Here is a 21,879-nt window from a genome sequence, read left to right as displayed (position 1 = left end):
TTTGAAAATATTAAATGGAAAATTCCAGAAATAAACAAGAAGTTTTAAATTGTGCCGGGCTCTGAGTAGCCTGAGAGCTGCTGTCCTGCTCCCTCCTGCCAAAACAGGAATCATCCCTCTGTCCAGAGCATCCTTGCTGTGGCACGGTACAGTATTTTGAGAGAGAGAGAGATCACATTCACGTAACTTTTATTATAGTCTATTGTTATAATTGTTCTGTTTTGTTATCAGTTGTTATTGTTAATCTCTTATTGTGCCTTATTTATAAATTAGACTCTATCATAGGTATGTATACATAGAAAAAAATAAGTATATAGAGGGTTCATTAGTGTCCTGGTTTCAGGCATCCACTGGGGGTGCCTTGGAACATATCCCCCTATGTATAAGGAGATACAGGGATAACGTACCTCATTTTTTTCCTCGGTGCAATGTGGGTAATTACCAAATCCTGCAGAGTTGGCAAGAAAAAGGACCCTGTCAAGAACTCTCCCCGACCCCTGCACTTCTATAGGCCCTTAAATCAAAGGCGGACCCTAGTGGTGGGGGAAAGAAATGCAAACCAGCCTCCCACCCCGCTTGAGTCGGCTGTTGGGAAACTCCTTTAACAGCCGTGAGCTGGCACAACTTTGTTTACTCGCTACCAGGGGGCTGTCAGGTTGTGTATGCCTTACCCTGGAACCTCTTAATTCATGACTCTCACCCCGAGAAGGCGCTTCAAGGACACGCGAGAATGCTAGTTCTCTAGGAATCTGAGAAAAGACTTGTACGCCCAGAAATGACAACCTTATTCTCTGACATCCCACCCTAGCTAGGCTGTTTATTTTGTCCTTTGCCAGCTTCATTTTAGGAAATGCGAGCATTACTACCGAACCCTGACGAACCCGACTGCAAAATATACAGTTAAGCGAGGAGCCGCGGTGCAAGTGTGCAGGGTTGACTTGGTGACTGAGGAAAGCCAGCCAAAGCACCTGGTACTACAGGGATGCCACCCGCCTGGACTGGCAAAACTCCCGGGCTAAGCGTGCCTGGAGGAAAGGGCGGGGCCCCGCGCTGCCCGGCCCCCGGCCCTTTGTGACGTAAGATAATGCCTGCCACGCGTCGGAACTCGGCTCTCTGGGTAGCCACCAGGCGCGAGTGACACGAGGGAGGGAAAGCGGTAGTCATCTGGGGCCGACTGCAGGAATCATGTATTTCTTACTCAGATTAATCGTTTTCTTTTACATGTGGGGCATTTTTACCGCTCAGGAGGAAGAGGAGAGCACAGAGGAAGTGAAAATAGAAGTTTTGTATCGTCCAGAAAACTGTTCTAAGACAAGCAAGAAGGGAGACCTCCTAAATGCCCATTACGACGGCTTCTTGGCTAAAGACGGCTCGAAATTCTACTGCAGGTAGGAAATGCTGCTAACAGCTCCCAAGTCCAGTTGATGCATGAAACTTTCCCCACCAAGCAGAAGCTCAATTGGTTGGTTGGTTGGTTGATTGGTTCTTGATTTTTAACGGTAAGAGTTTAGCCTTTTATTCCTATAAAAGGGGGGATCAGATTAGATGCAGTAGTTCCTATTGAACTGAACATTACGTTTTAAATTATTGAAAATGTTGGCCCAAGAGATTATCAGAAATACAATATGTCCGCGCACGTCCTTGACCACCACCACTGCCCTTGGGACGTACAGAAGTAAATCAAGGTACTGTCTGTAAGGATGCTCACTCTTTTGCTGTGGGTTGAAGTCTCTTTACAGAGGATTAAGTAGGGTACTTTGAGGGATTTTATCTGGCCTTCAGAAGCATCATATTTACAGGCTGGGGGCCACTTTCCAATTGCATCAAGAAGCCACTACAACAGTGACTTTACCTGGTGACTTCTGTGTCCTCCCACCTCACCCCTCCCACCTGTGTGCGCCCAACTGACCCCTCATTCCACCGCTGCCTACTCTAATTTCATTGATGGCTTATTACTCAGAAGAAGAATGTCTTTTCTTCATTTGTGCTATTACCCTATAAAGATAGGATTGGGGAAAGTTAGTTCTTTCCATTTAGAAGAAAATAGAGAACTTTAATGAGAAGAAAATGTACAAATTTTAAATACGTTTCAAATGACTTTTTGAGGCTAAACCTGTACCATCATTTTTTTAGAAAAAATCCAGAGAGGTTAAATGAATTATTTGGACAAGTCATGCAGCTGGGTAAGGGCTGGAGACCCATTAAAAGTTAACTGTTGAATACTTTTGTAAAGATGACAAAAAGAAAATGAGATGACTCATAATGACTAGCTTTGGACAAAGCATACCTCGTTCTGGCTATTACAAGTTAAGTTTGAGCCAAACACCCCATTTCAGAATGAGTGCTAGTATGGGAAAAGAGGTTAGAGAGGACTCCAATTTGAATATAACTAAGAACCCAGCTGTGTTTTAAAGTTTGATTTCATTTTTCTTGAAATCGGCTTACCTAAGTTTTGCTTTTCATGATAGCCGGACCCAAAATGAAGGCCACCCAAAATGGTTTGTTCTTGGTGTCGGGCAAGTCATAAAAGGCCTAGATATTGCTATGATGGAGATGTGCCCCGGAGAGAAGCGAAAAGTGATCATACCTCCTTCACTTGCATATGGAAAGAAAGGCTATGGTAAGGTGTTTTAATATTTATAATCTGCATTATATTTAAAAATAAGTCATAGACTTTGGGTATGTATCCAAAAGAATTGAAAGCAGATTCTCAAAGAGATATTTGTACACGATGGTCATAGCAGCACTAATCACAAAAGCCAAAAAGTGGAAATAACCCAAGTGTCCATCGACAGATGAATGTGGTATTTACATACAACGACATATTATTTAGCCTTAAAAAGGAAGGACATTGTGACACATGCTATAACATTAATGAACCTTGAATACTTTATGCTAAGTGAAATAAGCTAATCACAAAAAACAACTATATGAGTCCACTTATACGAGGTACCTAGAATAGCCAAATCCATTGAGACAGAAAGAGGATGGTTGCCAGAACCTGGGGAGAGGTAGAATAGGGAATTGTTGTTTAATGGGTATAGAGTTTAAGTTTTGCAAGATGAAATCATTCTGGAGATTGGTTGCACAGCAAGGTGAATATATTTGACATTACTAAACAGTAGACTTAAGATGATTATACTGTTAAATTTTATGTTACATGTATTTTCCCACAATTAAACATTTTTGAATCTCTAAAAAAAAGTTAAAATAAAATAAAAAATCATAGAAGAAATAATTACAGAACTATTAAGTACAATAAACTTTAGCTGTATCTAGTCCAGTCCCGCGCAGTCCCCTCTTATTAATATAAAGATAATAATACATTGTTGGAATACAATCTCTGGCCAGAGTTCTTTCTCCCACCTAGTGGCAACACCCATAATGATCATGTATATTCTATATGCTCTACTTTAGCCATTTTTGTTTTTAGCATAATGTATTTTGTTTTAACATAAATGTCTATAGCATATACCTTCGGTAAGCAGTATCAAAGTCAAACTCATAAAACTCAGGAAACTGGAATATATGAATAAATTTCAGAGTAAAAGGACAGCACTGGAACATTGTAAAAAGAACATCTGAAATAGATGTCAGTCACTATTACCCAAGTTCAGGAGAAGTCTTGAAATATGGAAGAATTGAACTGCTTCTTTCAACATCTTATCTATTTTCAAAAATACTAGAGGGAGATCTGAAAAACTAGGTAAAACATAAATAGGGAAAATGTTTGCAACACATGAAGACTTACTAACCAATAATAAAAATGACTTATCCTTAGAAGTGGGCAAGTTTATAAACAAGTGGCCCAATAACAAAAGAATATACAAATTACCTGTAAACTTAAGAAAATACTTAGTTTTATTCATAATTAAAGAAAGAGAAATTAAAACAAAAATGAGACACCATTTTCACCCATCAGATTAGCAAAGATGTAAAAGTTGGCAAAGGAATGAAAAAACCAGCAGTCTCATGCGTTATTGCTGGGGATGTAAATTATTCGACTTCTCTAGAAATTTCTATCAAATTTAAAATGACCCAGTAGTTCCATTTGCAGGAGCTGCACAGAGCTATATATAAAAGCACATTCATTGCAGACTTTTTGGTAGCAAAAGACTGGAAACTACCTGAGTATCCATCAATAGGAAATCAATTAAATAAATCATGATATATCTATGCAATGGATTACTGTGCAGCCAGTAAAAAGAATGAAGTAAAGCCATGTGTAGTAATACATTAAAAATAAAGTGGGATAGAACATATTCATGCAAGGAATATTTATTGAACGTCAATGCCAAGCTCTGTTCCAGGCACTGAGCATAAAGCAGTGTACAAAGCAGAAAAAATTCCCTATCCTCAATGAGCTTACATGTGAGAGGGGGAATCTCACATACACATCATGTATCTATGTAGACTCTACTTAGAAAGATAGAGTCATCCGATGACATTCAGTAGTCATTCGATGACATTCAGTAGTCATCTGATGACATTCAGTAACCATCTGATGACATTCAGTAGTCCTACGAAGGGGTCCTAAGGGTCAGGGATGAGGAAATTCCTTTTTAACTCTGTAATATTTTGTACTGTTTAAGTTTGTCACCATATGCATGTATTAATTTTTTCAAAATTAAATTTTTAAAACTCACTAGAATTAAAAGTGGAGTGGAATAGAGAACCTGTTTGAAGGGGGGAAAATGGGCAGTCTATTAGAGAGACAGTTTCCATCTTGTGTTCTCAATTAAGTCCTTGCTTCCTAGTGCTTTGTGAGGATGATAGAGAAGCTTTACTTCATTCTATTTAGAGCCCTTGCTAACTCCACCTATTTTAAATATTTAGTATATAATCAAAGTAATTAAAAATTAATTTTCTACGACGAGATATTGTCTCCCAGCAATATCTACCAACTGCCAAATAGTTCAATGAAATGTCATGCGCTCTTTGAAGCTGTTGGTTTTACTCATTCCAGTAGTGATTCCCTCACCTTTTTTTCCCATCAAGAGCCAGGGATCACTGCTCCAAACTGTATTGGAGGGAGGTTAGTGGTACAAGTCAGACCCAATCAGATTTAAAACTCCTAAAGAGACAGTTTCAGGTAACTACAGCTTCATTTTCAATGCTTTTTGCCAATCATTTGGTCCCATCAAAATAGCTCCCACAGAACAATAATTTCTAGATCCTATTTTTAGTTAAGGAAATGGGGCGGGGGGAAGAGAGAGAGAGAGAGAGAGAGAGAGAGAGAGAGAGAGAGAGAGAGAATTAAAGATAAATTGAATGCAGTACTTGTCCTTAAAATGTTGTCATAGGTTGAGGCCAATTCTAAGCAAAATGATACTGGCAAAGCTTGCCTTTCAGCCTCTTTGATCTCATTTTCAGAGTTTCCCTTTCTCTTTTGTGTTGTCTCATCAGATGCCTCCACAATCTGCCTACCACTGGAGCACCTGCTCCCCTATCAGCCTACATCACCCACATCCCTCATCAAGAGGTGCTCATCCTGTGTCCCATTACCTTAAGGCAAATGACTAGTTTATCCTTTTTGTAAACTAATTTATGCTTGGAGATGAAGGACCTACCCAGGCTGCCTAAACTGTTAATAAACCAAACTCTTGCTGCAGAGATGTTGAAATTTAGAAAGTGGTTCATATTCAACTTGAAGTGTCTCCACTAAACATAAAAATAGTGAATCTCATTAGTAACACCATCAACACCGTCTTTTTACCTGTAAGGAAACTGAAGCCCAAACGGAAGTGTGTTCTTTAGAATGTAGTTAACAGCTGGTTTACCTGCATTACAATAGCTTGGATTAGATTATTTTAAAAGTTGTAGTATAGACCATACGTAACTCTTTAACAATTTCTTGATCAAATAAGCTTTTCAAAATAATTTGTGATTAAGAGCTAACATTAACTATAACTTTATTTTAGGTAGTACTTGAAGAAGTCTTTCTTCTGCGCAATGTGCTTGCCTCATGTCACAGAGCACCCCTGCATGTCTTGAAATGCATGTGACTTGTTAGTGCTTTAATTAACAGTACCTATGGTATGTATAGATTCTTTACATTAACTCCTGTCTTTGATCTGCTTCTCTAAATACCAGTAATTCTATAGCAAAATGCATATTTTTCTCTTCTTTATACTATAATTATTGTTGTAAGAAAAATCCTACTTGGCAGTATTTTCTATGTTTACAGTAGAATTGTTCAGAAATGTTGACTTATAATATTTTTTCTTAAGAAATTTGAATTTGTGTTTTGAATTTGTTTTTAATTATTGTTGAGAGAAGTTGTTTTTTGTTATAAGGATATCATAACTGGACAGAATAGGAATGGGCTTTGTAAAACTGATCATTGAATCAATCTTGAGCTCTTTTACTCTAAAGTCAGGTAATATGTGGTACCGCGTTTCCCCGAATTTAAGACTGGGTCTTATATTAATTTTTGCTCCAGTAGGGCTAATTTTCAGGGGATGTCTTATTTTTTCATGTACAACAATCTACATTTATTCAAATATAGTCATGTCTTCTTCTTCTGGAACATCGTCATAACGTACTAAATGCGTCCGTCTGGCTGAGATCTTAACTGGGGCTTATTTTCTGGGTAGGTCTTACTTTTGGGAAAACGCGGTACCTTGGTTGAGATAGTCACGTTAGTCACGTGATGCATGCGTAGGTTTTTCTACGTCCTGGCTTTGGAGATGACTGATCCACTTCTTTCGGCTTTCAAGCTCCTTTCTCTTTGCCTTATATAAGCACTTTAGCAAGAATTCTCTGTTTTTTCATTAAAGAAATTACTGGTTCCTTCAAAGAACAAACTTAGCCATATTTAAAATAAATGATAGGGATCATTCCGTGAACAAATATTTGAGTGACTAGATCAGGCAATCAGTGAGATTCTGGGAATACACCAGTGACACAAGCCACACACTGCATCTTAGCAAGTCTTTTCTACAGGTCATTTTTATGAAATGGTCATCTGAAATAGCCCATACATTGCTAAAATCATCTGTGACTTCAGTTAATAGGTTAATTTCATTAAGAACTATTCAACTTAATACTTAAAATTTTTTATTGTGTTTAGAAATTTCTTCATAAAATTGTTACTGGTTTATTCTGTCATTGCACTTATTTTTTTAATGTCTATGAAGAGTTTGAATTTGAACAATATAAACTTGTTTTATTTATGCTGGCAAATAACTATAAAAAATCATTTTCTAAAAGATTACTGATCTATGCTTTGAAATTTTTCTGCCCATGCATTTCTTCTCTGCACCAGCTCTCTTCTTGTATAATGATGGGTATATTAATAAAAATTACATGATTTATATTTACTTTAATTTAATCAGGAAATAATGGTCCCCTGGGTCCTTAGAACTGAGTTGGTTTAAAAACATATGGAAAAATATATTTTTTAAAGTATTTAGAAAGCAGTTTTTATAGATACAAAATAATGTAATACTAAAATGACTATTTGTGAATAAATATTTGAACATTATTTTCATGTAAGTTAAACTATTAAAATTTATACCTTTAGCAGAAGGCAAGATTCCACCTGATGCAACATTGATTTTTGAGATTGAACTTTATGCTGTGACCAAAGGACCACGAAGCATTGAAACATTTAAACAGATAGACACAGATAATGACAGGAAACTCTCTAAAACTGAGGTAATTCAAACATACTTCATGTGTACAATCTAATTTCTATCACAATTTAAATACATATGTGTTACAACTATTATTTTTTACTTCTACCTAGTATGTAATGATTACTTTGCTTTTATAGAGCTGGATAAAAGAAAATCTAAGCTCCAAGAAGAAAATGTGCTTTTTCAATATAAAAAGTGTAATTGAGTTGTCCTGTTCGACTTAGTTTCTGCAAGACGGTCATTAAAATACCAAACTAAACTTTAGGGAGTGTTCCCATTATCTAGACTACAGGAGCAGATCTCTTTCAAGCAGCACTGGAGGAATTTGTAGCAGGGCAAATGATTCCCACCTCGTAGGATTGTGAGGATTACATGAGATTACGAAAAGAGTTAGCAAGGATTTGAATTGTGTGGACTGGAAAGTTGGTAAGCAGGAGTGGGGAGTTCAGGTACCTAGCTTCTGCATCCCAGTTAGTCTTAATATGAACTGAGGGATTAATGCAGATCTTAGAAGAATAGGTCAGTTTTTCCCACACTTTCTCAGTACCAGTACAATTATAAACCCATTAATGTATGACCTCACTTAATCTCCATGGCAATTTATGAGATAGACACTGTTTCATCATCCCCATTTTATAGAAGGAGCAAATGACACCCAGACAGGTTAAGTAACTACCTGAAGGTCACACAGCTCTAAGTGACAAAACCAGATTGGAACCTTGGCAATCTAGCTCCACTACTGTGCTCTTAACAATGCCTCTTTCAGAGAATTTCCATCATGCATGTTTCAGGGCTAATGTTTGTTTTGTTGAAATCTGGTGCCTTACTTAGTCCCACTGACTATACTCTTTTTGTGTAAACTGAGTAACCCAGTTAGTTGTCTCCCCTCTGACTGGAGGCAGTTTAACATACATAATTCTTCCCACCTAAGCAAATAGTAAAAGGCAACTAGATCATTGATTCGAGTGATAAAAGTAAGACCCTTTCTTTTTCTCTCCCTCTCCAATCTTTTCCCCACCCTAATCCCTCCCCTTCCTTCTGCAAGATATTAGTAAGGGGTTCCTCTGAAGCTCTTTGGTTGGTCAACGAGGGAAGAGGGATAAGAGAAGGGGAACATCCCCTGTTCCTTAAGAGCAGCAATTAGAGCGGTGGCAAACTGTCCCCAGTGGACGCCTTATCACCCTTTTTAGAATGAACAGCAGCTACCGATGAATTCACTCAAGAGCTCAGCCTGTGCACACAAACCATTCAATATCAGTTGCACACCACAGGCGCATTCTGCAGTATGAATACTCCTCAATAGACCTTAGGGGATCATCGGTTCTTTTCTGGAAAATAAAAATAGAGGAAGTGCAAAATAGTGACATGCTTAGCTACAATTTGCCCAGATGTTTCTCAGGCATCAGCTAAATTACCACTAGATTTATAAGAATGATTTTCATATGCTTGAATCATAACAATAGCTGTCTTTTATTGACAGCCGTAACATGACTAATCCTCACATCAATCGTACAATGTAGATTCTATTTCCTTCCTTTTACAGATGATAAAACAGGTTCAGAGAGGTTAAATTATTTGTCCAAGAGCACACACCCAATACATGGCAAAGCCTGGATTTGAAACACGATCTAAAAGTAACTACGTACCTTCATCATCACAAAGATTTAGTCAGTTATTTCTTCAGTATAATTAAGGGCACAGGAAGGATAATTACAGAATTTTATTAAATGACAAAGTGGAAATCATGTGGACCCTATTGCCAGCAAAATTAAGGTCATACTCTTACTGCCTTTTTTTACCTCTTCACTATCGTGTACTAGAAAAGTAAATTTTGAAAGTCAGCAGTATTGGTTATGAAAATATATTTGCTTACTTAGAAACTGAGGAATATTTGAAGCTATTTAAAATTCTTTACACCTACATAGGATTACAAAGTCTCAATTGGAAATAAAAAATGCATCTCTCTCATATAGGACAAAAGTCTCATTTGAGAATAGTGGATATATCCTTCATTAAGATCCATTAACCATTCTAAAATAAAGTCTACTAGCAATGGATTGAGTTTTGGATATGTATTGCTGAAAACCTCCCTGGGTTCAACTTTAGCCTTCAAAAATACTGTCACCTCTAAAATGCCCAGCCTTGGTGGACATTATCTCCAGATTATTGTGCATTGATTTATTTAGTTATTATATATGTGTATATTAGCTCTTTCCATGAAAATATAATTGCATGACATATATAATTTTAAATTTTTTAGTAGCCACATCTTTTAAAAAGTAAAAACAAACAGGTGAAATTAATTTCAATACTATGTTTTGTTTAACTCAATATATCTAAATATGACCATTTCAACATTAAATCAACATAAAAATTGCCAATGAGATGCTTTTTTTATTGTCTTAAAAATTTGTTGTGTATTTTACCCTTAGTGTAACATATCTCAGTTTGGTATAGCCACATCTCAAGTGCTTAGTAGTTGCCTAATGTGGTTGCTAGAGCTACCACATTAGGCAATGTTTATAATGTGTTTTTGCTTAGAGAAATGCCGTATTATATAGAGAAAAGGGAATACTTCAGAATACCTGTTCTTTATTTGTCATTATTAGAGAGATTGTCATCATTTGTAGATTTTAGGGAGAGCTATAGAAGCAGAGAAAAATTAAGAAAATTCAATTTTGTTTCAAAACCTGTGGTTGGGTTTTATTGATTACACAACATATTTATTAATTTTAGACATGATAGAAACACCAATTTGGATTTTACTCACTAATGAAAATCATTGAGAGTGAATTTCCTCTGATAATGTGGACAGTGTAGATTATTGGAAAGCATTTAGTTCCAACAAAATTCAATTCAGATGATAATTGAGTATATACCACTAACCATCTATAATCTCAGGGGAAGCTAATTTGAAGATCTGTTTCTCTTCAGAAAATTGCTTCAAAAATTAAAACCTCAAATAGCTTTTAAAATTTTTGTGTCACTTATTATAAGCAATCTTAGACATGAATTTCTTTGTGTAAACATTTCCTCAAAGTTACTAGAAATTTATTGTGACATCTTTTTATTAATGAAATATTATTTTGGCCCTTTAGATAGATCATTACCTGAAAAGGGAATATGAAAAAGATGAGAAGCCACGTGACAAGTCATATCAGAATGCAGTTTTAGAAGATATTTTTAAGAAGAATGACCATGATGGTGATGGCTTTATTTCTTCCAAGGAATACAACGTATATCAACATGATGAACTATAGCATATTTTTATTGCTAAATTTTCTTAGTTACTTACTGTACTTTATAAAACAAAGTCACTTTTCTCCAAGTTGTATTTTCTATTTTTTCCCCTTGAGAACATATTTTAATCCCCTCAATACATGTAATTTTGGAATAAATGTGAGACTATTGTGCAAGGTATGACTATGTTTCCTATTGCTTTATTCTGTGAACATGCATTGCAGCCCCATGAAATCAATCTCTGTGTCCCAGTGGGTGATTTCCCCCTTCAGGAAATAGGAGGACACCTATGTCAAACTCTACAAGCTCTTCCCAACTCTAATCTTAAAGATAGAATAGCTATCCATTTTTTAATATTTTAAATGTGAAAATGCCCTATATTTTTAAAATATTCAACAGGGACCCAGGAATTAATGTTTCAATGTTTGTACATTTCATAGTATTATGGATAGTAGGATATGGATAGTAGGATATAGTAGCATACAGGAAAATATAAGTTGAATAATTGTTCCACAGAGCCTCAACACTTTTTGAGGTTCTCTATACTTTTTGGTTCAAGCTTCTGGTCCTAGGTATTTGTTCCACTGGGGAATATTTAAAGATATTTGATCAGACAAAAGACTGGGCCACTTATCTTATAGCAGACATAACGCTGCTCTGAGTCTTCGTTCTCTTCCTTCTCGTAGGCCTTCCTTCTCTACCATCCCTAACTTTTTGTCTTTATTTTAAATTGATGCCATGGTATTTCTTAGTTTCCAGTTCCTTTTCTCTAGGCATCTCTATCCTATGTCACTATTTCACAATGTTCTTGTTATTAATCGTGAATGAGCATTAAAACCGGTATGCTATTAAATTTTTGATAAATGTGTAGAATTTATTTTACACATAAAGATATTAAATGAGGATACATAGTGCCATGGTAATTTTGTGTCATGGTCAAATCATGACATGGTACAACTTGTTGAGAATATGAAGTAGGAGATCACGTTGGTGCCAAAGAAAGGGCACATATGTATTGGAACACATAAGGTTTTGTCTCCTACATATGTAGGAAAGTACAGTCAGGTAGTAAACAGCTCTATTCACAACAGGTGAGTTCAAAACAAAGCTTTTTCCATTTTCTGAAACTTGTTCTTTCCAAACCATTGTTTTTTGTTCATCTTATACTTCTAAATACACTGCCAGAAATTCTGTTATTTAAAAGTGTAGGGTTTAACACAATAACCACCAATTAATTAGTGGATATCACGCACATGCATAGCACCGAGTTTGACACTTCATAAAACCAAAACTTTCACTATCTTTTCTTTCTTCTCACTATCTCTTCATTCCTCTACCCAATTTTATAACTTCTCACTTTCTCAATCAACTCTTTCATTCCTTTACTTTTCTCAGGAAAACCTGCTCAGTTAAAGCAAGCTAAGCTGATAACTCAATATTGTGTTTTGGTTTGGAAACTGTCCCTATTTTCTTTTATCTACATACAAAAAGTCACTAGACACTTTTTGATCAGTATACTCATATTTGCATTTAAATCATATACTCTGACCAAAACAAAAATACAGTGACAGAGAAGATATATATGGAAATTATCAGATTATACAAACTCTTTATAATTCTAACCTTTCTGTACCATTGTTTTCATGGGACAGAATGTCGCATTCTGTTTCATTGTTTTCAAAAGCACAAAGTGCTTTTAAACACTTTTTTAAAAATTATAGATAATGTTAAATGAATAGGGAGATTTGCTCAAACTCTAATCTTATTTAAACAGTTAAAAAGTAAAATTTTAATCATTCTCCATGCATATAATATACAAGTATTTCGGATTTACTCTATTGTGTTATGCCTTCTGAGGCACATACCTAGTAATGAATGCTATAATTACAAACTTTGAGTTCTAGAATTTTGCAATTATTTTAATAAGGGTATACAGTAAATTAGTAATTTAGGTTGTGTATGAAAAATTTCAGATCTCGTACAAAGTAGGTGAAAAGGTCTCTCAGAACTAAGTGTGTTAAATGTTTTAAACATTTCCAAAGAAGAGAAATAAACATGCCCTAGATGCCTTCACTTTAAAATGACAGTAGTGAGTTTTATAAAGCCAAAACCAGTGAGCATATGTACATCACAGAATGGAAGCCCATTATTGTTAGTCATCCTGTTAACTATGTACACAAAACCCCACACTGAGCTCAGTGTGCTTTTAATTTGATACTGCAATTAAACATTTAGGATTACATTAAATTATTAACATGTTTTTCTCATTTTACCAGACCTAGGGCAATAGTTGAAGCACCATAAAGACACACTTTTCATCCTTAAAATGTTGAACTAAAAAAGCCAATTAAAAATAAAATTGATATTTAGATAAATCTCTATATAAAAAGTTATCTAAAATGATAGACTAAATCCCAAAAATACTTCAAAAGCAACTGGCAGATTTTATGAAGGAACATCTATATTCTGAATATTATATTTAAACCTTTTTAATATAAAAATATTATTAATCTTCACAGCAATTTATGAGGTAGACACTATTACCATCTCCACTTTATAGATGGGGAACATTATAATTAGACAGGTTAATTTCTCTTTCCTCTCCCTTTTTAATTTGCCATCGTCCATCAAAGGGGACCTAGATAATTTTGGAAAGTTGCGTGGCACTGTTGCACCTAAAATACCAGCAAGGTACATTTATTTTTCATTTTATTTCATTCTCTTGTGCCAAATGTCAAAACAAGGAACTGCATGAAGTCTCACGTACTTTTGCCCATCGACAGAGCACTGAAAGCACCCATAAACCGTCTCCCTTTTTAAGTTCCCCATTCCACAGAGTATGCAAGGTCCTTTTGGAATGTTGTGATTAAGTAAGTTAACTCGGATATGAGTCCCTTCTTTGAGTGAAATATCAGTCATGCTGAAAGGTTTGTCATAGTAGTCAGAAAAAAGATCATCTAAGTAAAGCTGTGAACGAGAAATGACGTCCATCACTCTTCTATCTAAAAGGACAAAAACAGAGAAATGTGTTCAGAAGACAGACAAAAACCATATAACTGTATTCATAAATACATAAATCTAAACCATCAGTCATGAAATGATTTGGCTTTTAAATTTAAATTCATCTTTAACAGACATAATTACTGAATAGACGACCTCAGGTGTTCATCCGAGAAGAGAAAAAAATACATTTGAAATACTCTTCAATGGACATACTTCTTTCAAATAGTATATTTCTCAATCTGTAGAGTGCTGCAAACGTTGCTGTTTCTTCCCTTTCAAATCCTCCTTTTGTCACTGAGGTGACACAAAGGTCTATAAAAAAAATGTAGAAGATATTATGACTTGAACTCATATTTTTACAGTTGATGTGACTGTGGTTGATGAATTCTGGTACCTGACATTGTATTTTTTAAGTTAAATTTTATATGTTTTTAGAAAGGCAACATTCATATGGTACAAAATTCAGAGTACAAAAAGTGACAAGTCTAGTTTACATTGACCCCAGCCTCAGTTTTCCACCCCAGAGGTAACCACTGTTAAGTTTCTTGAGCATACCTCCAGAAATATTCCACATATTTTACATGCATAAAAGATATATATGTATATGTATATACATATATATACATATATATGTGTGTGTATATATATATATATATGTGTGTGTATACACACACACATATCTTCTTCAGGCTCAAAAAGTTACATACTTCACACATTTCTTTCAACTATTTCTTAAGAGATTAATCCATGTCAGGATGTATAGTGCTACCTCATTCTTGAATCTTAATGGCTTCATAGTAGTCTATGGATGCAACATGACTTAACTAGTTGCTGACAATAGATTGTAAGGTTAGCTCCAATCTCTTGCTATTACAAACTGAATATCCTTATACCCATAAAATTTCACATATGTATATCTGTAGGATAAATTCCTAAAAGTGTAAGTAAGGCTAAAGTATAAGCAAATTTAAAATTCTGATAGATATAACAGTTCTATCTGTTTGTACTCCTCCTAATAATATAATTGTAAAAACCTACACCTAAAGTATCCCAAATAGAATTTAATTTTCATGTTTTGTTTTGTTTCTGGACTCCCTATTTCCCCCTCCCAAAGAACTGCAGAAACAAACAAAAACTGTTCTAAAATTGTTTATAAATTACCATGGCTAGGGGGCTTGCTTGCCTCTTCCTTTAGGCTACACTTAGACTTGAGCTGTCTAGCCTCCTAATCTTAAAGACCTGTGAAATGTAGAAATCTAAAGGGAGTTGCCCTGGGGTATTATATAAGATGATAATTTTAGGGGAAGTACTTGTACTTTTAAAGTTGTTTTTTAGGGCAAGTTGAGGGGAAAGCTGGATCTATGACAGGTAAAACTGAAGAAAAGTTATCTTCAGGTAGCCTAGTTTGGGCATCCTGACACTTTAAGGCATCTTACTGTCTACTTCCTCCTCTATTTGCCATCATGAAAAATTACCAATTAGAAGGTCGTTTATTATCTCCCCACGTAAGTCAAGGAATGCTTTGTCAGTGGATTGCGTTTTAGCTCTTATCTATAATTTTAAGTGGGGTGGTGGGGAGCCTATAGCCTCTACCAAGAAGCCGGAAAGAGGTATTGGGTAGTAGGGACTGGAGGATCTTTCCCAGCTATTTCACCCAAGCATAAGATTGATAGTGCTCTGAGAGCATCATTATTCTATAATGAGAGAGAGAGAAAGAGAGAGAGAGATTCCTATTAAATTCTTCTTTAAAATATAATCAATTCAGTGTTTCATGAAAATCATTCACTCACCAAAAGCACCATCCAAGTAAATGAAGAGTTCAAAAACACTGAAAGCTATGGTTGTGTGTGCTGGAAAAACAATAGCTTTGTCCCTTCCCCTGGAATTCTGTTCATCCATAAAATGAAACTATATTAAATAAATAAATAAATTATATAACATTATTAAGGATCATAACATGAAATGATAGCTTTTTGGAGAAACAAAACATCCTACAATCCTACCCCCCCAAAAAACGAAAAACACCTCTCCAACTAAAGAATGATCCTAATTGAAATAAACTTTATAGCACAGGTCCAAATGGTCCAATGGGAACTCATGACCTATATTAGTAAATACCACTCACCACTTTCTCACTTACTCCGATATTAGAGCCAATGATTAGTGCTACCACAACAGTAATGCTCTCTGGTATAGAAAACCTTTTCTTTCAATTGCAAACCAACTGCATTTAAGCGCTACAGCTTTTTTTTAGCCTACCCTATCTACTGTTCCAAAGTCTCCAGCGCTTTCAGCAGCTTTGCAAAGCAATCACCAACAAGTAAATGTTTCAGTACCTGCCCAAATGATCCAATGTTAATTTGGTGGGCTGCTAAATGAACAGAACCTTTATTTGCAAAGACTTGAAAAGATTATCATTGAACCCCATCTTTCTAAAAGTTGATTTTAATGAAACCAATCAAGTCATTATTATGCATCATTATTATGTGAATGACAAGGACAAATATTGTAATTGAACTAATGATTACACACAAATTACTTTCAAGATTTTAAAAAAGATTTAACATTGAATGAAGCATGTTCAGCCATTGACAATATTATTTTAGAAAAAATTAATATAAAAATGTAAATTCAGTTTTTAAAAATTCAAGTATCAACTACATCGCTTAAAAATAACATCAAAGAATTCAACATAAGCATCTAATTTTTATTCTCAAAACAGCATTTAAGTAGTAATAGGAGGGACTGCAGTATGCATGTTATTTCACGAGGATTAGAGTTTTGTTTGCATTATATTACACATGTTTAGAATCCAAATTTTCTTCAATTTTTTTCATATTCTAAAACAAAACATTACTGTGCAATATCCTATATATACCATTGCAGCTATTTAATCTCAACATTTGACAAAATGCATAAGTCTCATTAGAAATTTTTGAAAATTCCCATTGCAGCTTTTTAGCAAGAGAAGCCTAATGAGTGTGGTTTTACCCGCATGGCTTCCCCACGAATTCCAGCGTGTACAGACAGTGAGCACTGTCGTGTGGTTCGAATGCTTTCCATGACCACGCACAAGACTGCCTTTCTGCTGCTCCTTGCCTGACGTATCAAGCTGTGGTCAAAATTAATTTTTCTAAAATAAACAAGAGAGATATTCACAAGACTCTGTAACATCTGATTACATATAATCCAGTACATTTTTCGCTATCATGTGTTTCTCATCCATGGTCCACCTTAACTAAAAGTAAATCAAGACAGGCTTAATACAAGTCAGGAAGTATGTGCAAAAGAAATTGAATAATTTGCCTCTCCTTTCTATTTTCTTAAGACGTGCTTACTATAGGTGTCTACTGGAGCGGCTCTCTTAGCACACTTGTTGCAAGCAGATTCCTGAATTCTTTTAATCTAATAATTTTGCAAATATGTGCAGGTCCAAAGCAATTTTGTGGCACAATTAAAAATTCTTTTTGAACCAAATGATTTTGGATATCTACCCTTGTCCAAAGTTAGGGTATATTACTAATTTGTATTATTTCAAACAAATAAATTACAATAGTAAAATATAACCTGAGTGTTTTAATCATTTTTTATAATGAAGTTTATATAATTAAAATATTTAATGAAAACACTGAAGTATAGTAAGAATTATTATACTGACCGTGTAGTAATTTCCTTGAGTAATGTTGATACTTCCACTTCATGTTTGGTTACTACACCAAATGATGCTTTTACTGCCACAGAATCTGATCCAGTAACATTAATCCCAACATCATTCACAATATGGTTGCCTCGTCTTCCATAGAGTGAAACATCTGATTCATCCTCATAATTCAGTAACTGATAAGATGAAACACCTTTTAAAAAAGGAAATTAATATTTTTCAAATGTGTCGAATTTGTCTAATTTAGATTACATATAGTAACACATGAATTATTTAAGGCTCAATGACCCAAATGTTGAGAAAGGCAATGTTTCAAACCAAGATTAAAAATAGCAATTCAATTAATTAGACAAGAAGAAATAGAGTACTTAAATGAACTCAAATTCTACAGAACTTCTGAAGCATCAAGATCTCCTGGGTTGTTCAAAGAAAAACAAGTGTTGGTAAGAAATAATTTGTCAAAATGTCAATTTATTTTCTAATCTGGCCTGTAATATATTTAATATATTTCAGTTTACCAACTGTAATAACTGAATCATAAAAAATACAAATTACTCTTATCTCATTTGACCTTGTGAGATAAGTAAGATGAAATAATAGCCCCATTTTTTAGGTGAAGAAATATATTATTATGTCATATTCTAAATTGATCTGGTTAAAACAATTTATAAAATAATTGAAATAAAATTATACAATAATCTTATAAAATAGGCTTGAAAATTATTTGAGCAATGAGACTTGATACTATTATAAACTTTAAGCACTGTTAATCATGTTATTACTGCCATAGCAATAAAAGTTGCTTTTATCAATGAAAATGTGTAATTATGAACATAAGCAGTATATATGATCTATGTTTAGATTACAAATAATATAGCTGAATGAGCAGACCCAAACAGACACTAAAACTTACCAGCTGAAATTTCTCTGTCTCCTAGAAGAATATCTTTCAATGTAAAAGGTGTCGAGGTAAATTTATATCTGGGAAACAGAAAGCATCGTTTCTTTTTTACCACCAGACTTAGAGGTTGGTATTTGTCAGCCTCACTGAGGCTTGGTACTGGAACTAATCTCCCTCCATCTCCAACTTGCTTGACAAAGCTCTTGGTAGCAGCAACAAACATATTAATATGGTATCAAAAGGCGATCAACTGCAACCCTCGGATAAAAAAATCCATATTGTCAAAGAAAATCAGGCACAAAAGTAAGCCTTGCTGGATTTTTAATACAATTATATATATTAGAACTACAAAGCACGGTTTCACCAAGTAGTTTACAGAGCACAGTTCACAACACTGCCTCCCTTGGTGTGCTCAGGTGTTGAATTATAGATCAACAGTGTAAAATGATATACTAAAAGTAAGTCTAATTTGGAATTGCAGTCTACAGCACTAAAATACACCCAGAAACTAGTAATTTTAAAATACTACCAATGTCCTTAATGAGGGTGAAGGTTAGTAGTGGCTTGCCAGTTTTTGAGGGACACATACAGCCTTATGGGAAAAACTATGCAGTTTAGACACTGACATTACCGCTGGGCACCAGCTACAGAGGACCTAGTCCAAAGGGAATTCCTTGTCTAGTATGCCAATTTTGGCAACAGAAAAGTGCTGCTTTGAATCCTGATGGCATACAGCTTATTATTTGAGCATTCCATTCATTTTCCTTGTACGCTTACAAAATGAAGTGATTAATATAAAAAGTAAATTCACAGACTATAAGCAAACAATTGTATGCAGATCTTTATAAAATACTAAATGGAAGCCACATTACATATAATAACTGTATAAACTCAGACGTATGGGTTTCTTACTCTGAAGCTGGCACAGAGACATCTCTTTGAAAGAGGATCCTGTTTCATTTATTTCCTTTTTGTTTCATCATTCTCATTCCAGTTACTCCAACTTTAAAGATTTTGGCTTGTTTTAAAGGAATTTTGTGGCTAAAAATACATTTTAGAAACAAATCTGAGGGCTGAAATATTGTATTGCCACAGTTATGCGGATGTTGTGTTTTGAAATAGAGGCTATGTGGTGCTCACAAATTACTCAAAACAAATAACATTAGTGGATAGTAACTGATACTATAAAGAGGGGGTTGGGGAAGAAAGAATAGGCGTAATTCAAGCCTCAAATAATATAAACCAATTTGATTAGATTCTGGACATTTTTTTAAAATTCTGCAATCAAATACCCCGGACTCGCATGCAACCCCAAAGAAGAGTTTTGAATACTGTCTCTCGGTGCGAATAGGATTATGAAAAGCAATCTTCTAGAACACCGAGAAGGCACACAGAGTCATTTCTGCAAGTGGCTAGCAAACCCCTAGAGAAGCCACTGGACATCTAATTTCGCTGTCCGACCCCCCCACCAAAGGTGACACATCCCAAGCAAACCCGATTACAACCAATACCATAGGTGTGCAGAAACAGCATTTAATAGGAATCCGGCCCATTGAAAAGCCGTAGTTTACACGTAACAGGCCTAGCTGGGATCTGCGCACCCAGCGTTCACTTAGCGATGAAAGTCTAGAAGACAATGGAGCCCACCGGGCGGTAGAGGAGGGGTGTAGCCCAATGTCCCTGCGAGCTCTTAAGGGCAGGTCTCAGAGGCCGGAAAAGCCCATCGCAGCCCTCAGGAGCTGAAACACCGCGAGTCTCAAGCTTCCCGGCCAGGCGGGGGATGCACTCTATAAATTTTGCATTTGGAATTCTGAGATCTTTTTCTTAAAGTGACGCAGCCCTCATCCTTTCCTCCGGCCCAAAAAAGACTGGGCTTCGGGCCCCACAGACTCTGTGAGCCTTCCCGCCGACAAGCCTCCTCTCCAGGAAGGAAACGGCCTCCTTTTAAAGACACAATTGCGGCTTCGACCAGGCGGGAGAACAGGATGCCGAGAAACACGGAGGCCACAAGCTGGGAACCCGCTGAAGCAGAAAGCCAGGGCGGGGAGAAGGGGCGGGGTCTGGAGGGAGAGGGGCGGGGCCAGGCGCCGAGGACTCCGGGTGCCAGTGGGCGGGGCCGGGCAGGGAGACAGGCAGGTAGCCAGGATAGCGAGGGGGCGTAGCCGGGAGCCCCGGCCCGAGCTGCCGCACGGAGGCTCCGCCTCCGCCCCCGCCGCCGCCCGTCCCTTTTGCCAGAGGGACGTAAGCTGGGCGGATAAGGGGGGCTGGAAAGGGAGAATCGGAGGGGAGAGGGCGGTGGCGGTGGCGCTGGAGTGCTCCTCTCCGGGACCGGCGGACCCGGGGAGCGAGAACGTCACTCCGCACTGCTCTTCTTCCGCCGTCGAGCCGTCCCTTCTCGCCATGTCCCAGAGCAGGGATCGCGCCGCGGCCCTGCCGCTGGAGCACGAGGACAGCGGGACCTTCAGGTCAGCGCCGGAGTATTCCGGGCCGAGCCGAGCGAGGGGCGGGGGCGGGGGAGCGGCTCCCGAGCGGCATTCTGGGTAAAGCCCCTTTCTGGTGAGGCCCGCCTGGGAGGCTGCGGGCAGACCCGCGGTGCGCAGGCTGGGGTCTGCGGTCTGGCCCCGCCCCTCTTGCGTCCTGGGGTGGCAGGCGGGGTGGGCGGAGATGACACGCGGCCTCTTGGGAAATGGGGTTTGTGGGTTTAGTCATGAGAGGTTGCAGCACTTCTGTTAGTCTACGAATTCGTCCTACCTGCATTCAAGTTACCTCCTTAAAGACCTCCCTCAATGCTGCCAGCGCGTGCCTCATGCCGGCCGCTGCGGGTCCGGGAGATGGTGCGCCTCGCCAGCTCTGGTCCTGGCCGCCGGGAGCTTCGGCGCTTTCTCGCGTCACCGTTGGAGGCGGTCAGAAATGGTCTCTGTATGCTTCTGCTTCCCTCCCGGTTTTGATATGCATAGTACACCTTGTTCTGGTTTTTGCAGTTTGGGGAAGATGATTACAGCTAAGCCTGGGAAAACACCGATTCAGGTATTACACGAATACGGCATGAAGACTAAGAACATCCCGGTTTATGAATGTGAAAGATCCGATGTGCAAATACACGCGCCCACTTTCACCTTCAGAGTAACCGTTGGTGACATAACCTGCACAGGTCTGTATGCACAGTTAACCTTATGGACCATGCAGGTTGGCTGTCAAGATTTGGCATTACTTATCAGTTTAGAAAAGTGTCCTTTTTACTACAGACAGCTATGAGGAACAGGTTCTTGAAACTGAGACCTCATCTCAGGTTATTGGGACTTTCCAACTTCATCTGATTTTCTCCCTAGTTTTCTCATGCCCAGATACCAAGAGAAGCTCATTAACATATCCTGGGATCCTCCTAGGGTTTTTCCAAGAATTAGGGAGAAGCAGGAAAGATTCTTGAAGCAGCC

General features: G+C 37.1%; 3 protein-coding genes across 14 annotated transcripts in view; 2 read left to right on the top strand and 1 right to left on the bottom strand.

Moving 5' to 3' along the window:
• Positions 1 to 1,076: 1,076 nt before the first annotated feature.
• Positions 1,077 to 11,060, top strand: FKBP7 (FKBP prolyl isomerase 7). 4 transcript variants are annotated; one of them, XM_019739321.2, is made up of 4 exons: positions 1,077 to 1,388; positions 2,469 to 2,620; positions 7,529 to 7,659; positions 10,739 to 11,060. In XM_019739321.2, exons 1-4 carry the CDS (start codon positions 1,186 to 1,188, stop codon positions 10,898 to 10,900), a joined length of 648 nt encoding a protein of 215 aa, XP_019594880.2. In that variant the 5' UTR covers positions 1,077 to 1,185; the 3' UTR covers positions 10,901 to 11,060. The 4 variants fall into 4 exon arrangements, 2 of the variants coding, with proteins under 2 accessions (XP_019594880.2, XP_019594879.2); XR_012498298.1 differs by lacking the exon at positions 10,739 to 11,060 and adding an exon at positions 5,922 to 6,036 and having other exon boundaries at positions 1,078 to 1,388; positions 7,526 to 7,645; XR_012498299.1 differs by lacking the exon at positions 10,739 to 11,060 and adding an exon at positions 5,922 to 6,036 and having other exon boundaries at positions 1,078 to 1,388; positions 7,529 to 7,638.
• Positions 11,061 to 21,355, bottom strand: PJVK (pejvakin). 6 transcript variants are annotated; one of them, XM_074338669.1, is made up of 7 exons: positions 21,197 to 21,355; positions 18,458 to 18,703; positions 17,542 to 17,737; positions 16,875 to 17,016; positions 15,674 to 15,791; positions 14,097 to 14,195; positions 11,061 to 13,882 (listed from the first exon to the last, which is right to left on the bottom strand). In XM_074338669.1, exons 2-7 carry the CDS (start codon positions 18,666 to 18,668, stop codon positions 13,590 to 13,592), a joined length of 1,059 nt encoding a protein of 352 aa, XP_074194770.1. In that variant the 5' UTR covers positions 18,669 to 18,703; positions 21,197 to 21,355; the 3' UTR covers positions 11,061 to 13,589. The 6 variants fall into 6 exon arrangements, with proteins under 6 accessions (XP_074194770.1, XP_074194772.1, XP_019594875.1 ...); XM_074338671.1 differs by having other exon boundaries at positions 18,458 to 18,695; XM_019739316.2 differs by lacking the exon at positions 21,197 to 21,355 and adding an exon at positions 19,957 to 20,602 and having other exon boundaries at positions 18,458 to 19,486.
• Positions 20,603 to 21,879, top strand: part of PRKRA (protein activator of interferon induced protein kinase EIF2AK2) — an 18,991-nt gene continuing 17,714 nt past the window's right edge. Inside the window, exons 1-2 of one of the 4 annotated variants that reach the window (XM_019739317.2) lie at positions 20,603 to 20,910; positions 21,427 to 21,596. In XM_019739317.2, the coding sequence (XP_019594876.1) occupies positions 20,846 to 20,910; positions 21,427 to 21,596 (235 nt within the window). In that variant the 5' untranslated portion in view covers positions 20,603 to 20,845. The remainder of the gene's footprint in view (positions 20,911 to 21,426; positions 21,597 to 21,879) is intronic. The other 3 variants (XM_019739318.2, XM_074338678.1, XM_074338680.1) reach the window with 3 other exon arrangements.

The sequence above is a fragment of the Rhinolophus sinicus genome, linkage group LG01, assembly GCF_036562045.2.
Source record: "Rhinolophus sinicus isolate RSC01 linkage group LG01, ASM3656204v1, whole genome shotgun sequence".
NCBI lineage: Eukaryota > Metazoa > Chordata > Mammalia > Chiroptera > Rhinolophidae > Rhinolophus > Rhinolophus sinicus.
Note: the sequence above shows the minus strand (reverse complement) of the source record. Positions and strands in the feature narration are given on the sequence as shown.